This window comes from Hippoglossus hippoglossus, chromosome 14, assembly GCF_009819705.1.
Source record: "Hippoglossus hippoglossus isolate fHipHip1 chromosome 14, fHipHip1.pri, whole genome shotgun sequence".
Taxonomy (NCBI): domain Eukaryota; kingdom Metazoa; phylum Chordata; class Actinopteri; order Pleuronectiformes; family Pleuronectidae; genus Hippoglossus; species Hippoglossus hippoglossus.
The window spans coordinates 22,685,254-22,702,441 of record NC_047164.1 but is presented as its reverse complement, the minus strand read 5'-3'; the positions used below and the strand labels follow the sequence as shown (position 1 = coordinate 22,702,441).

The following is a 17,188-nucleotide window of genomic DNA, read 5'->3' as shown; positions in this document are numbered from 1 at the left end:
CTGAGTTTAAGTCATTTGGGCGATTGTGGAATAAACCGGTCAGCTGAAAAAGACAGCGGCAGGCGGCACACAAAGAAGGCCAGTGTTCGGTGTGGAGAGGCTTTTGCAGGGCAGGGACGGCTGAGAGTAAACATCAGACCCCGGTGAGATGCAGGTAGTTTTACTGAGACACACTCCAAATTAAAGACGAGAGGGACTCATACCGAGATGCAGACAGCATGAAACTCCCTTTTTGACCTTTAAAACGCTTTGATCTTTTGCTTTACATCACTCTGGAATAAATGCCAGACGTTAGTTTTGTAAGATGTTGTTTTACTTTGGAAAAAAAACTGCTGGTCATTAAGTGCAAATGCAGAATTTGAAATAACATTTTAAAAACTACCTTCACCCAATGTGCTATTTTTTTTCCTTTTCAGTTTGACATTTATATGCTGGGGTTTTTTTATTTAATCACAAACACACACACACACTTACAGCACACACACACCGACACCGACACACACACAGACACACACACAAACGGACGCTACAATCTAGAATAAATCGAAAAAATTACGGAAAACATAAAAATGCTGAATGAACTTGAGTGTAAGTAATTTATTACTGAAAAACATTTTTTTTTTTAATGTAGGCCAACCAACACTCAGCGATAAAAATCAAAGCCTCTCGGATAAAACACAGCAGGTTAAGTTGAACATGAAGAAACACGCAGTGGCCGTGAAGACACAACACAACGCGGGAGAGACTCGCACATCACGCACTCATCGTTCATGTATAAATCATGTGTTATTCCGCCGCTAAGTGTCACAGCCGCAGGAATAAAGGTGCTTCCTGCAGCCACGCGCTCCTTCTGCCCAATCCCTCTCTATTATTGTTATCGCCACAATTACGAGCTTCTGCGCAAAAGCATCCGCCGCCGAACACAACACATCCCGCAGACACGCGCATCACAAACATCACCGACACGTTATTGTGGAAATCCCAAAAAACACCCGCATCAAGAATTAAAACGTAACAAAAAAAAAAAATCCACTGGTCTTTCAGTCCAGCACAAAAATGCATCTCCTCGCTTTTCCCTCTCTCTTTTTTCTCCCCCTCCTCTATACTTCCCCTTCCCTCCCTCCCTCACTCTCTCTCTCTTTCTCTCTCTCTCTCTCCCTCTCTCCCTCTCTCTCCCTCTCTCTCTCTCTCTCTCTCTCTCCCTCACTGGCCCGGCTGTCTGACTGTATGAATAATGTCCTGCTTTTTGTAATGAAGTGAGGGAGGGAGGGAGAGGGGGGAGGGAGAGGGGGGAGAAAAGGGGGAAAAGGGGGGGAGGCTGAAGTGGAAAAGCCCTGCTCCCATGCACTGACATTGAAAATGAATGACAGCTTACCTGCATGCCAATCTTCATCAGACTGACACTGGGCTGACAGCACAGCCTATACTCCTCCACACAGCCGCTGACGTCACCCGCGCCAGGCCCCTCCCACCTCCATCTCCGCTCTCACCCCCCGTTTTCCCAGCGCCGGCCCGCTGATGCCTTCCAGTGTCCGTGGGAAATACGGCAATCACGCGTGGGCCTGCGTAAATGCGAGAGGGGAGCACATCAACCACGGGCAAAGAGGAGAATTCACATGTGTCGTGTTCAGGGTCGATGGCGAATCGTGTTGGTTCACTGCAGCGACTTGGAGGTGATAGAAAATAACAAGGAACAAATGTGTCTGCGTGTTCCTTTGAGGGACGAAGATTTGTAAGGATTGAGAAGCAAAAGTGTCAATGTCGACCACAAATGCACAAGTAATGTTTTCTAATTCGGCTCGAAGACAGATGAACAAAAGATGTCAACAACAAAGAAAACACCTCGTTGTGTTGTTTGATGAATCAATTTTCATCTATTTTTGTGACAGTGAAGCAACAACATCTCTGATGAGAAAAGAGCAGAATATGATAAATATATATATATATATATATATATATAAGATGTGCACAACCTTCAATGACACTTTCAGGTTTTGTCTTGCTTGATGCCAGAACAACAATGAAGACCTTGTTGATTTCGTAATTTTCCAACCATGCAGGCAAATAGCCTCTTAGTCATTCTGGACTATATTTTACATCACTGAATTCAGTGCAATCACCTGAGCAAAACAATGCTGCAGGACACACAAGTATGGTAGCCTATATGGTAAATAATTCACCTGTTAAATTGGGTTTATTTTTCACTTAAGAGCAGAGGATGTCACAGAGACTTGTGAGGCAAAGTGTAATTTGTGAATATGGGCTATACAAGTAACATTTGATTGATTATTTAATCTAATATCTGCACTTCCGTCAGTCATTTGCTGCTAAACAGCTTCAGTGAGGTCAGGTCTGGACAGGTTGCCACTCAAACGCCTTTTATAGCTTCATATACTAACAATCTCTGTTACTCCCTTTAATCTGGTTGACAATTTTGAGACAGTGACAGCACCACTCTGCACAGTTGGCTGTGAATGTGTTTCTCTTCACTCTCAGCATTCACCCCTCTAAATAGGACCATCTGGCTTTTTAATTAAGCAAAGCTGCAATTTACACTATATCCAAATCAACCATAACCGCTGGATTCATGAATCTTACGAGGATCACTTAAAGGCAACATGTCTTCTTCCAGTAAACTCACTGAGACCCCCCCACTTCCAGTAGAACCGCAGCGCACACACGCGGATCTGGCCAGCCCCCTGTCGGTGCGCATTAGTAATCGCATGACTCAAAAAGACGACTGGGATGATGCAGTGAGTAGATGCCAAAGAGACTCTGATGAGGCTGGAAAAGCCCCACTTCAACCTGATATTTCCAGATTGGAAAAACTGAAACATGAAGTGACTATATAGCCTATCAATAGAGCAGAAGTTTGCAGGAGCCTACAACAAAACCCACTTGTTCACATATACGCATAAGGAGCATGGATGGAGGGAGATTTGGTCCGAGTGAGTTTCAGCCACAGAGTTGGGAAAAGTAGAAGTTTCTTATGCGCAGCCTAAATAAAAGTAAGCTTTGGATAGTAAGATCCATCCTCAGCAAGATATATTAAAAGTAAAAGAAATTTAAATATATGGAAAAATCTCATGTGAGCATGAGTCGGTGCATTATAATAGACTGATATCTAAAAATGGATCAATGTGTAAGTAGCCGTTTACTGTTTACACTCCAGACCAGAAAGAACTAAAAACAAAGTAATAATTCTGATACATTATGTTCTTTTATAAAAGGAAATGTCTATATTGGGACATCCATAAAATAATTTGGGCCGAGAATGATTATTCAAATGAAGCCATGTGAGAGGGTTAGAGGGGAAACCGTGCTTAAGTGAAGTTACAAACAACTAAATCTGAAAAAGGACTCCCAAAAAAACATGATGAACTTTATTAGCTTATTTTGTTCAAAGCACTCTAGAGGGTATTACAGAACCTAACCAAGTAACAGAAAAAAATGTAGTGAGTAAAAAGTAGTTACAATTCCCACTGAGATGTGAACGGGGACCGAGAGAGTTCAACGCACTGCAAATGAAAGAAAACACATGCAAATAGAAAAAAACACATCCAAATCAAGAAAACAACCTCATCAATTTGACGACACATGCGCTGCAAAAAGTCACAACACATGCAAATACAGCAACGAGCTGCAAAATGTTACAACACATGCAAATACAGAAACGCACCGCCAGTATCGAAAGTGTTTCCAGGAGACCCAAAGAAGTGAGGAACCTGGCTGTAGTTCAATGCTTTGTGACGTTATGGAAGTCTGCTACTCGTCAGTGGTGATGGAAATTCACAAAGCATTGAACTACAGCCAGGTTCATCACTTTTTCGGGTCCCCTGGAAACATTTATGTTGTCGTTCTTGCAATTTGCAGTGCGTTTCTGTATTTGCATTTGTTGTGACTTTTTGCAGCGCATGTGTCGTCAAATTGATAAAGTTTTCTTAATTTGCACATGTTTTTCTATTTGCACGTGTTTTCTTAATTTGCACTGTGTTGAGCGCTCTCTGCCACCATAGTGTGGGATACTAGACAGGTTAAGAATTAAGTTTAATAGGCCTATTTAAAATTGTACTGCAAGCAGTGGCCCAATATAGTGTAAGTCTTGTTGAGTACGTCCCTCTACTGTTTAAGAGAAGCCTGTGTGTGTCTCGCTGCCTTGTTGCAGGCGGACAGTCCACCCAGAGTTCAGCCCCTCAGTCCGCCCCGGAGCTGAGCACGGCCCTGGACAGAACCGACCGGAGGACCGGGGGTGTTGCAGAGATTTACGGAAAATAACACCCGCTCCTCGGGACACTTTGTCAGAAACACACCGCGGTGGTTTTAAAACTACAACAGAGGGGAAACACGATGATGGTCAAAAAAAAAGATCCGAGCCCAGTATTGGCTACCTGCTCCCCCGCGCCCTACGGTTTTTAGCAACGACGCGTTTGATTGGCTATTCCCGAGTTCCTTCATCCAATCACGCTCCTGTTTGCTGTTACCAGGAAGCAGAAGACGCGCTGGGAGAAGCTTGATTTACCAACTGAAGTCCCTTTGATAAAATGGACAGCTTAGAAAACTGCGAACCTTAAACAATAAGACATTTTAACCGAGCGTCTTCCTGGAAGGAACAACCAAGTTACTCTCACCGTTAGCCTCCGAGGCTGCAGCTGTACTACAGTGCGGCTCTACTTTGGCTCGGACATCAGTCGTAATGTGATCTTTTACAAACAGATAAACCAGCCTGTGACTCAACCTGCTGATAAAACAAAATGTCGAGTACCGTGCTGGAGGTCGGGACGGGAGTTTTCGTCGTCGCGTTGATTTGGATTGCGGCTCTTGTGTTTGGGTTGATGCTGCTGAGAGCATCCGGATCAGCCAAGTGAGTGAGAGGACACACACACACACACACCGTGGCACACACAGGCACACACACACACACACAGCCACACACACAGCCACACACACGCCACAAACACACATAGGCACAAACAACATTTCCTTCAAATGAATGTTGGTTTGCTTGTCATCCTTAATACACAGCTTCTGGAACATGAGACACTTCAACTGCATTAAGGTTTTCTGGTAAATTCGGTGTGTTCAGGTTCAAAAAGTAGCATTTTATTACAATAAAGAACATAAACTGGCTCACATACAGTATTTGAGGGAGGAACATGTGCATGAATGTCAAGAAACTATGGAATAAGACTGGAGGCAAATTCGTTAAACATTGTGTAAACCATTGTTTGAATACAAGAGAGAAAATCTCTCACAGAAAGATTGCAACTGTCATATCATTTCTTGGCACCTAAACATTATGTCTACCCAAGAGAGACCAGCAAAATAATGTATTTTACTGATTCTTAAATTATTATTATTATTATTATTATTATTATTATTGTTATTAAATATATAAATTGATTGCTGGAACCATATACCAAGTCCCTGTGTATAATACAAAAATAAAATAATAATACAATAAAAAATAAAAATTTCACATAAACGCTTCATACTACAAAAGTCAATGTTGTTTGTGTGGATTGCAAAGTGACAGCGAACACTGTGCACCTCTGTTAGATGCAGTTACAGTAAAGTTTAAATGGGTGGAAACTTGGTGCTTGGTCAGTAAGTTACTTATTTGTGTGTGTGTGTGTGTGTGTGTGTGTGTGTGTGTGTGTGTGTGTGTGTGTGTGTGTGTGTGTGTGTGTGTGTGTGTGTGTGTGTGTGTGTGTGTGTGTGTGTGTGTGTGTGTGTGTGTGTGTGTGTGTGTGTGTGTTTTGTCTCGCCAGGTTAGGAGTGATCCCTGTTTTTCTCCTGGCTCTCACCATCACTCTGGCTCTGGTGTTTTTCCCTCGCAGCCCAGAGACAACTCCCCCTTTCAAAGAAGTCCAGGTGAACTCTGCTCACTAATCTCACACACTCACAAATTCAAATACTGCCAACTCATGTGTGGGTTTATTCATGTTGATCTGCTGTGAGTTGACATTGTCGGCACATTAAATGTGTGTCTCTTTTCCTGCCTACTGTATGAATGAGTATGTTGTACTATATTAAAATGCAAATAGTTGTAGTAGACAGTTTTGGAAATGAAAACAACTTGGTTCAAAAGTTGTTAACACAATGAACTGACATTTTACTACATGAAGCATCTATTTAAATGTAAACCGCTGCCAGGGCTGCGATAATGAAATATTCCATCATGATTATATCACACCATTCACAGCATTAAAAACACACATGGCTTGTGGTTTTTTGTATCTGTTATTGTGGCCGGTGCATGGTGAGTTCATAATGTGCTTCAGTTGGAAATAAAAGCAGGCCTGGGATGTTTTTAGTCTTGTTTTGAGGACATTTGACTCTGATTACCACCAAATGTTTTGGGTGCAGAGGCCACTGAGTGAAAAACAAGGTTTCAGAGCACATGAACAGACAGCTAAATGTAGCTGAATGGATATCTGTTGCTCATTTTCTGTGTTCCAAAACTATATTTAATCACATATACAATATATGACAAATTAAAGAATAGCAATACAATTAGTTTCATATTTCATGCTTATCAATGATTACAGTAAAACAAACATTTATCTTTATCACTTATGTATAGTTCAAAAAGGGTAACGTGTGTGTGTGTGTGTGTGTGTGTGTGTGTGTGTGTGTGTGTGTGTGTGTGTGTGTGTGTGTGTGTGTGTGTGTGTGTGTGTGTGTGTGTGTGTGTGTGTCTAAGTTCTGTTTTAAGTTTAAGTTAAGTGCACATAAACAACCTTTCCTTAATACAACCTTAACTCTGATATTAAACCAGCATTAAACATACTGTATGCTTATACATCGCACGTATCATTGTGTGTGCACTTGTGTATGTGCCTGTCGTAAAGGCCTGCTCTGCTTTATCTTAGTCCAACAGCAACACAGAACAAACACTCCCCCATGTTGCCTCGGGGTCGTGCCAATAAGCCAGCCAGATCTGCCAAGCAAGCTGCCACCCCATAGAAATAGCAGAGCAGAGCCCCGTCCTGGCCAGCTCATGTTTTATAGCCTTTGTGCAAAGGCAGATACCAGACCAGCAACAGAGAGAGGCGGCGAAATGTGACTTCTTGGATTTCTGTACAAGGCTTACAAGTAAAATGAACCTTTTCCTACTCCAGAGATTGGTTCTAAAGTTTGACAGAGGTTACATATAAAATTCCTTAAAGTAGCAACACCTCATGATACAAGAAAAAAAAGATTTTTCACCCATTGATTTGCTTTATATAGAGTTTTCCACCTTTATTAAATGTCAACAGGACTACTGTTTTTTAAATTTAGGGAGTGGCCCATATGTTGGTAGATTGTAATAATTATAAGATCCCTTTGCACAGTGGTTAAAGATGTATACATGCATTTAACAAAGATTATTTAAACAGGTAATTGCTGAATAGAATTTAACTTTGACTGTCCACAAATGTGAAGAACAGTCTTTGGCTGATCCAGGAATTCAGTTGAACGACAAAAACTATTAACACACACAGCTTAACAACAATGCTGACATTATGAATCGTCCACGTGGTAAAATACAGTCAGAGGAAACTGAGCAAGTCAGTTGACTGTGGGATAAATGACCAGCCAGAGGCAGCCAGAGGCCCGGAGCTTCTTGAATCTGTAAACCAGATGATGTGAGGCCTCCCATGTGACTCATCTTTGATATGTTACACTGAAATAAATCAGTTACAATAGATGTTTTCATGCAGGGCTAGAAAAACTGAAAATACCCTATAAATCTTCATCTGTGTGGTCATAAACAGTATTTAAAGGAATAGTTCACCCAGAAGTGATAATTCCCTCATTATCTACTCACCCCAATGCCGATGGAGGGGTGGGTGAAGTGTTTGAGTCCACAAAACACTGCTGGAGTTTCAGGGGTAAACAGTGTTGCAGCCAGGTAGCAAACAGAAACCAATACAACTAGAGATATTAGGGACTTATCTTCAGATGTGAAAAAACAACATGCCTCCATGCTGCTCCTGTGGTGTCATCCAAGTGTCCACAAACCCCAGCATTCATATTCGACTCGAAACGAGGTCATGTACACCAAGTTTTAAAGCCTAAATGTCTGCTGATATCTTCTTACGAGGTGCATTCAGGGACCGTCAGAAATGCAAAAGTCCGCCAGTTTAGCCACTTCTGGTGGATTTTTAGGCTCGTATGGTGTCATCCAAGTATCTGCAAGTCCCGACATTCATATTTGACTTGAAACAAGGTCATTTCCACCGTGTTTTACCCCTCCATCGGCAAAGGGGTGAGTAGATAATGAGTGAATTATCATTTTTGGGTGAACTATTCTTTTAAACAAAGGTGCATGTGAAGTCGGAAAAGCTGCTTCACTGAAGACAGTCAATGACATTTTGTATTCATAGCATGTTTTGGTGTGGACTCATTTTATTAGTGAGCAAACAGAAAACCTGCTTGCAAGTGGTGTGTGTGTGTGTGTGTGTGTGTGTGTGTGTGTACGTGTGTGTGTGTGTGTGTGTGTGCAAACTGAAGCAATGTCTAACCTCTTGCTGTTTAACAAAAGTAAAATATCATAGAGCCAATTAAACCAGTCCCAGACTCGGAGTGGGGGTGGTTTGTACCAGACCACCCACCCCCCACCCCTTCTTCCATTCCTCCGCCCCCCCGCCTGCCTGCCTGCTCCCACCCGTGTGCTCAATGGCACATTAATAAAACATGGCCCTCACTTTGGGTTCCTGCATACTGCGTAATTGGCAAATTAAAAAGTGAGATCTGTTAAATGCATCCATAAGAGACGGCATACATCATCCCCACCTCACACCAGTGGATTTATATACACACACACACACACACACACACACACACACACACACACACACACACACACACACACCTACTCTCATTCCACAACAGTCCCTGTGAAATCTCTCTTTAGTCGGCAGTTGGGCTGCTGCTCTTCTGGTGTTATCTGGCTTAAGGGCGTTTTCGCAGTTTGTATTCGCAAATTCATGGGTGGCTCATGATCTAAATATTAACACAGACCGAGAGCTATCAGTGAAGTGTTGCTGAAACCTATCAGTGGAAACACCATAAACCCCACATCTCTGCTAACCTAAGGGACGACAGTGCCAACGTAGAGGAGCTGTTTTCTTTCAAAGTCCCGTGCCTCGTTTCCTTTAGATCTGTTAATTTATGTAATACTCAGGTGAGCTGCAGTGCAGTGCCCACACTGATCAGGCTTCTAGATAAAAAACTGCAGCATCCGAAAATAAAGAGAAGCCGGAAATCCGAATTTTCTTTCTGCACTAATGAGAGAACAGTGAAATAACAAACTTGCCATATCTTTAAATACATTGTTGTACATTAAGTTGTTCACTGAAAATATTCCAACACAAATTAATAAGCACCACTTGGCTTCATGTTGTAGCTTTTAGCCGTGATTGAATGGCAGTACTGACTTAAAAGGATAGTTCACCCAAAAATGGAAATTCACTCATTATCTACTCACCACTATGCCGATGGAGGGGTGGGTGAAGTGTCCACAAAACACTTTAGTTTCAGGGGTAAACAGTGTTGCAGCCAAATCCAATACAATTGAAGTAAAAACAACAGAAAAAACAGAATCCTCTGATATCCTCCTCTGGAGCTGCGTTCACGTGTGGATCACAGTGGACATTTAGGCTAAAAATATGGTGTAAATGACACTTTGAATGCCTGGGCTTACAGACACTTTGATGACACCACAGGAGCAGTAGTATGGAGGCATTTAGTTTTTTTATGTTGATTTTTTACGTGTGAAGAATCGGTCATCATTTACTTGAATTGTATTGGATTCAGCTGCAACGCTGTTTACCCCTGAACTCAAACACTTCATCCACCCCTCCATCGGCATAGTGGTGAGTAGATAATGAATGAATTTTCATTTTTGGGTGAACTACCCCTTTAAGGATGCACCAACTCCACCCTTCTCTCATCATACTGCTTCCAATAACTTATTATTAATGATTAATAATTAAACTCAGATTATTGGTCGGCACAAAGTAGCAAATACCAGTGCTCATTTTTCTCTCTCTGGAAGTTAGCTGGGTTCATTTTCCTGCGTAAGATAACAAGAGGCTCTTCACCATTACCTCTTAACTTGAAGTGGTGGTGTTCATACTCCAACTTCATTAATAGACTTTTGGGAATCGAATTACAATGTCAATGGTTATAACATTAGCAACAGATTAAAAACAGTATTTAATATGGATTTGGTTGATAGGCAATCTGTTAAAAATGTCATTTTTGGCTCAAGATCCTGATCTACTCTGACAGAGTGTAAACATTAGTTTCGCTCAAATGGTAAACTAGTAGTAAATATTAAACTCTAATGTTAGATACAAATATTGAGTGAGGGTACTTACTGATGAGGTTACTGTGGATATGCACATTTTTCTGCCTGGTAGAACCCATAATATAACACAATGATCATGGAAGGTTAGGGTTTCTGTCACTTTCAGAGCAAATGAAATGTTCTAAACTGCAGGTCGGATGAAAGCAGCACAGCAGTTGGGGATTTATTATTTCCAGGTGATCTCAAATGAAATCTAGCTGTGCCTACATGTGCACAAGCTCTTCTCTTAGAAAGACGCCAGCTAAAGCGGAACCTTAAGCAAAGTTGTCCATCAGTGGTGCTGTATGTCCCAACCACTGGGGCTGCAGATAGGCTGGTCACACGCATACATTCAAGGCTGCTGCTTGCTATTGAACAGAGCATATGATGATCCCTTTATGCTGCTAGTGTGTACCCTTTTATATTTAGCTCACCTGGTGGTGAGGAACAGATATTATGCCTAGGTCAAATGTAGATAGCAGAAAATTAGGTATTAATTAAATTTGTAATTGTTTTAAATCAGATTTTCTTCACTAATGGGTTAAAACTAATATGTTTTTTCCACATATAAACTCAATCAGTTTTTAAAAATCTGGAAACGACATCTACTCTCCCTTTATAGAAAAACCCATAATCGACACATAGACACGAGTGGTCCTCTACTTCACTGAAAAGTGCAAATGAAACAAACACAGTTGACGCAGTTGTGTTAAATCCAAATCTGTGTTAATGTGAGCGTGGAGAAGCTTTCCCTTTCAGCAGATGCATGTGATTAGTTTTGTTGTTAATGTGAACTCAGCGTTTTATGCTGAAACTCTCACATGACATCATTCTGCAAAGTGAAGCTCAAACATCCAACTGAAGCAGCAGGAAGCGAAACACAATTAAAGTAGATTAGCTTTTCAAGGCAACAAGTAATTGTTTAGTTTTTTTGTGTGTGTATCTGTCTGTCTGTCTGTCTTTGTATTGAGTGCTGGTTCATTCCTTCACATAATCCCACAAAATCTCTCTGTTTCTACACAATGGCTTTATGAAAGCTCTCTTATGACATCTTGTGGCTCATAGAGGAAATGCTGAATTTATTAACAGACGTGTTTCCAGTGCAATAGATACTGTTTACTAGATATGCTCTCATGTTATGATGAACTGAAAATACTGAAGTGATCCTGTCTTTCTTCACTCTACAGATAGTGGACACTTTGTTCATCGGCCGCTACGTGCTGCTGGCAGTGGTGAGCGTAGTCTTTCTGGTGATGCTCTTCATGCTGCTCCCCTTTCATTTCCTGGAGCCGGTCTATGCCAAGGCCTTGAGAACACATTAGAGCCGTCAGGGTCAGAGTTGGCAGCGGGATCACATCACTGATTGTATACAACTTAAGACAAACAGGGCCTGGTGAGAGCCCCCACCCCCCACCCCTTCATGTGGAGACGGACCATAGAATGCATCCCAAACAGAAACACCAGGAGAGACAGTGTCTTCTACAGGGCCCAGTGTTGGCTGGTTGCTGGCTGTTTATGCACAACCAACAGTAACGGTGTTTGATATTTTGCATCATTTTATACATCATTTTTGCACTAAAGTAATTTTGTGTCAACCAACACTGAAATACCCCATCATTTTACAAAGATGTTAAATATTTACATATATTATTTATGTTGGTTCCTTTAATCCTGTGTGAGTGACAGTACATGTGACACATTTAACACAAAATGACCCATTGCACTAAGTGATAAAACATTCAAACTCTGAATGTGATGTCCCATTTACACCTGTCTGAAGCCTGCAGATTGCATACGTGTTTTCTTCAACTAGACAGACTGATAAACAGTGTTAATAAAGACCTTTTTTTAAACTTTGGCTATTGTGAATGACTTGTGTAACTTTATAATTTCCCTTATTATTGTTTAGCATCATCTCTTGTAGAAAAACACGACATACTATATTCAGACACATTAGAACAGCTATAATACAGTTTTTTATTAATATCCATATTAATGCATTAATAAATCAATATACCAAACCGGTTATGAATGGGAGGTTGTGCTTCCCATTTTATTTTTACGGTTCTCCACATTGTGCTGAAGTGCTAAAACAGACTGATTTGTGCTGGGTGTCAACAGACACTTCAGAGGCACTTTAATCACTCCTCACTTTGATCTTGTGTCTTCTAACCTCTAGCCTTGTGCAGCATGACTTTTATGTTGCACACATGTTGAATGGGTTGGCCAGACACATTCATTTGATATCATGAAGTCCTTAAATGTCTAATGGACAAGTACAAGGCTCCACTAAACAAAAATAAACCACTAATTGAACTCTGGGAAGCTTCTGCCTCCAGCTGCTATAAAACAAGTTGTATAACAAATCATTTATTTGGATAAATAACATTCTGGGTGAGAGGAAGAACACTTTTTATTGGATTTATTTGTGATGACATGTCGGGGCTCAAGCTTTGCAGTTAGTTTAAACGACCAGCACGTTATGTGAATATTAGTATTTTGATTGGTCTTTTTATTCTGATCAATTATTAGCTGATTTCTAATAATGACTGTAATATAAAAGTATATTGTGCTACCATTAAGATTAGTTTGGTTCATTACCATTCCCTTGGTGAGGAGAGTTTGTCCCATTCATCATTTTGCTGCCTCTGGATATTAAAGCAGATTGCTGCTGAAGAGTTTGTATTATTCAGTCTTTTCACACTATGCGGTTTTGTTTTTCTCATGAAGCAGGTTGATCATGGTGTCTGATAGTGCCATTAAGTATCTGAAACCACTGCCAGAGGAAAACCACTTCTTAGGTAAACCTACATCTATTAAGATCTGTGCACTCAGTGTCAGTAAACCATGAAGCTACCATAGCTTAGCATAAACAGGAGAAAAGGATGGGCCAGGCTCTGTCCAGCTGGATGCTAGAAACACAGGTGCTGAGGGGGCTGCAGCATCCCTACTGGTGAGAGGCTTTCAAAGCAAGGCAAACAAGCTAACTGATCAAATAACAACTTTGATTTTATTTTCATTTTCAATTCTAACATTTAGAGACCATATTAGTAGAAAGCTTAACATCCAGATTTTATAACATGTTTTCCTGATATTTGATTTCATTTTTAGAATGTTCAGTGTCTTTTGTGTGTCCAATGCACAAATATAGAAGGTGACAAAGAGAGAACTGAAAGGATCACAGGTTTTAGTGGTAATATGGGGTTTGATATGCATCTCTGATTCCTTAATAGTCCAAAAACCAACCTAATGTCTGATGTTGAGAAAAAATTGTAAAACTAGTATGAAATCTTGTTGGCCATTCAAATTAAATTAAAAAAATCACATATGTTGCACTGTATTTTATATGATAGCATCATATAGACTTTCAGCATCCTCAAACCTAACTGACCCTCAGTAGTAAAGAGTATAGAGGTACTTGTAAGCATATTTGTACCTCTACAGCTACAGCTTCTTTGTTAAATCCATACAAAGATTAAATGTAAAACTTTGACAATTTACATTATTCTCAAGGGGTTATTTGAGTGTTAGAGCTGCTGTTTCCACCGTCAACGGTCTTTATGGTAAGTTAGCCGACTGCAGGAAGGAAGATATATGGTTCGTATGTGTGGAATCAGAAGTGTCGGTGAGAATTCTACATGAAATTTGAGAAAATGCAAACAAGTAACGTCTTTTAAAGCTGAGCATACACTGTGTGTTTTTCAATTCTACCTCACACTTTACGATTAAATCGTCGGAAATCCAAAAGATATCAATTTAAGTGCTCACACTGTACGTTGCGTCGGCTCTTTCGGACCAGCTCAGCGCCGGTGTATGCCCGGCCTAAGGTACAGCATCTGTCTCCATGTCCTTCATAGAACAGACGTTATATACATAACCAACACTTGTGGGGATCTCAGAGAAAAGGTATTCGCATCATTGTGTTTTGATTTTGCATCTTTATTCTATATTTTGCTCCCACATTTTGCACTTCCACTTTTGAGTCATACTCTGCACTGTGTTTTCATTATTTCTGACAAACACAGTGCTGCATTCACATGTTCTGATGCCGATTCCACGGGGTATAACTAAGCAGATGATTCCATAGAGAGTAATGAGCTTTTGCAGTCTAGAGGCCCAATTATAAACACTTGCCCCCCCTCCCACTCCCATTTTAAAAGTGTGAAGCCCGAGGAGACGTGGAGTGGAATTCCAACCAGGATGATGAAAGAGAATCTAATGAATCAAAACCAATCCTATTAGTTCCGGCCCACATCTCCATACTGTGGCCCTTTTCTGCACCACAATCCACCGCATGATTTCACACAAGCAGGGGAACTGGGGGATTTCAACAGAGTGGGACAGGGGATCTGAAACCTTTCAACCTGGAGCGACTTGTTGCCTGTAATTGACCGAATGATTACCGCAAAACATGATCTTAGCCCCCGCTGAAAGTGGCACTGAGAACCAAGTGGCTGTAAGGGCCCTGAGACTGAAGGTTACCCTGGCCAAGATATTTTCTTACGAGTTCTTTTACTTTGACGTAAAAAAAAAATCCGCCAATGTTTATATTTCAGGTTCTCTGTCTCCTTGCTGTCTTTAAGTCAGCAAACTCAAGGTCTTTGCAGTCCCTGAAGTCTGGGTCCAGAAGATCTGACAGTATTCCCTGGCTCACTCCCTCGTTCTCACACACACTCTCACACTACCTCACCTTTGTAATCTCTCTCTCCCCCATCTTTCTCACTCCCTCTATCCTTTCCTTATTTTATCTTTCGCTCCTTAACTCCGTCTCTGGGGAGTGGGAAAATGAGCAGAACAAAGCATGTGGGGGTTTGAGGATCATTTGGAACCGAGAGCTGGAGTCTTTGTAGCACAGCCAGCTGGACATATAAAGAGATGGGGGCGGGTGAGATAGAGAAAGAGAGAGCAATGTGAGGGCAAAGAGGTGTGAGCGGAAAGCTCAGGGTGCTCGGTTTTGAAACTGCGGAGGGGACGGGGTGTGCTCCTCTCTGGTAGAGCCTGTATTCAGATGCACTCAAGCAGAACTTCTGGCCTTCCATTCACATCCTCAGCCACCTCGCCCTCTGTTTGTGATATGGATACCGTCACCGCCCCACACGGCTCCCACATCACTGAAAATCCACTAAAGATTTCAGGGAAAGGTTGGTGCACTTATCCCGAAAGAATGTGATTCAGTTCGTGTTAAATCAAGCAGATGGCAATGTTTGCTATCCTTTCAAAAAGTTTGGTAAATAAAACTTGATGAGTGCTCTGTTGGGCAAACCTAAAATGAACAAGGTAATTTAAAATCCCTACACAGCCTTGAGTTTTGAGGGTTTATTAGGCAGCAAGCGGATGTTTGGTTTACTGGGTATTTTTCGCTAAGCTGTGAAAGAGATGGTGATACAATGTGGTAATGAAATGGGGGGCCTTGTCAGTCGAGTAACAAACTATGCAGTTTTGGGGCCAAAAAGTTTTTTTTTTTCTCAGCCCTGTCTGGCTGTTCTCTATTATGCACTTTTGCATAATGCCAGGGGATGCTATCATGGCAACACACCCTAGGGGGGCAAAATCCTCAAACTGAGTTGCCGGTGTTGTATTGGCCTTTTACCTCTCTCTCTCAGGGAGGAATTAGCCTAAAGCTCAGGCTCTCGGGGGGACGATGAAGACCCAGATTAGAGGTCAGGTTGCTCACTAATAGACCTTTGCCGCTTGGACATGACGCCCCATCGCGGGCCGAAGCTCGGCCCTATGGGGGTTCCATTTTGACAGTGGTGAGGACATGATTGAGTATTGGGCAGGCTTAGAAAGGCAATGGCTACACCGATCAAAGGCCTCGGTCACAATAGTTGAACTTGGGTGGCCACAGCACTGCTCTGGTCAGACTCACTTGCATTGGCTTTGACTGTGTACATAATAATACTGCTATATTTGTCATTCACTGTTTATGTTGACCGATTAAGGAATAGGCTACAGTTTCACACAGGAAGAGCAGCAGTAACAAAAGTGTAATTATCATAACTGAAAGAGGAAATATTGTAGTGAAAACACTTGAGAAAGCTAAATTAATATAAAATGGTGGAAGGGCTTGATCAAAGAAGGTTATGAATTCAGCAGTGCAGTTTCTCCTGGTTGCTCTTGTTTTGCAAAGAACGAGGACAATGGATTTTGTCTGCATTATTTACAATGTGGTAGCTTGGACAAGGGCTCTCATTGTGGTCCATGTATACTCAAAAACACTTTGAGTGTAGATATATACATATATAGTACAAAACTTTCGAACATTTAACGTTTTAGTTTACTGTCTTTGCAGCCCCAAATATTTAGTGAAATTAACTCATAACATCCCAGAGGGTCATGACACAGTTATTTACATAAGACATTTGGCATACACCTTTCTGACAGGAGACATTTGGATTCACTAAGAACAGATGTGATTAATAATATGCATGAATTCATTTTATTGGTGTTATTAACAGCAATGTTATTTCAGTCCAAATGTCTGCAGCAATCAAGGCTTCAACTAGGTTGTGTCACTCCCTCATTCACGTTTCTCTATGCATTAGACAGTTAACTCATTAAAAAGCAATAATTTCAGATTTCTTACACTGTTGTGTAAGCATGAAGTAGTGAGCATACAAGGATGACTATACTCTTTTTGTTCCATTGTGAGGGTTGATGAGAGCACCACATTTCACATTTTAAAATATAGACATTCCAATTAAACAGTAAATAAAGTGAACTACAGTATATAGTAGAACGCCGACAGCTGGCCTGGCTTCCTACTCCTACATGGAACAGTGCCAACATTATTGATTTTTAGTTACACCGGCAATCATAGGTCAAATAGCCGGCTGTGTGAAAGGTCTGCTG

The 17,188-nt window shown here is 41.2% G+C and overlaps 2 protein-coding genes across 4 annotated transcripts in view; one reads left to right on the top strand and one right to left on the bottom strand.

Annotated features, from left to right (window-relative positions):
* Nucleotides 1-4,853, bottom strand: part of pknox2 (pbx/knotted 1 homeobox 2) — an 87,343-nt gene extending 82,490 nt beyond the window's left edge. For 2 of the 3 annotated variants that reach the window (XM_034606544.1, XM_034606548.1), the window contains exons 1-2: nt 4,763-4,853; nt 1,376-1,562 (exon numbers count right to left, since the gene is read on the bottom strand). The gene's annotated coding sequence lies outside the window, so the exon portion shown is untranslated. The remainder of the gene's footprint in view (nt 1-1,375; nt 1,563-4,762) is intronic. The other variant, XM_034606547.1, reaches the window with a different exon arrangement.
* On the top strand, nt 4,458-11,752 carry tmem218 (transmembrane protein 218). Its single transcript, XM_034606549.1, has 3 exons — nt 4,458-4,861; nt 5,769-5,871; nt 11,524-11,752. Exons 1-3 carry the CDS (start codon nt 4,752-4,754, stop codon nt 11,656-11,658), a joined length of 348 nt encoding a protein of 115 aa, XP_034462440.1. The 5' UTR covers nt 4,458-4,751; the 3' UTR covers nt 11,659-11,752.
* The last annotated feature ends 5,436 nt before the right edge of the window (nt 11,753-17,188 follow it).

Coding starts and splice junctions, on each gene's coding strand:
- tmem218 (XM_034606549.1), top strand. CDS start 4,752: ATGTCGAGTACCGTGCTGGAGGTCGGGACGGGAGTTTTCGTCGTCGCG. Junction 4,862..5,768: donor AGAGCATCCGGATCAGCCAA/GTGAGTGAGAGG, acceptor TTGTCTCGCCAG/GTTAGGAGTGATCCCTGTTT. Junction 5,872..11,523: donor CCCCTTTCAAAGAAGTCCAG/GTGAACTCTGCT, acceptor TTCACTCTACAG/ATAGTGGACACTTTGTTCAT.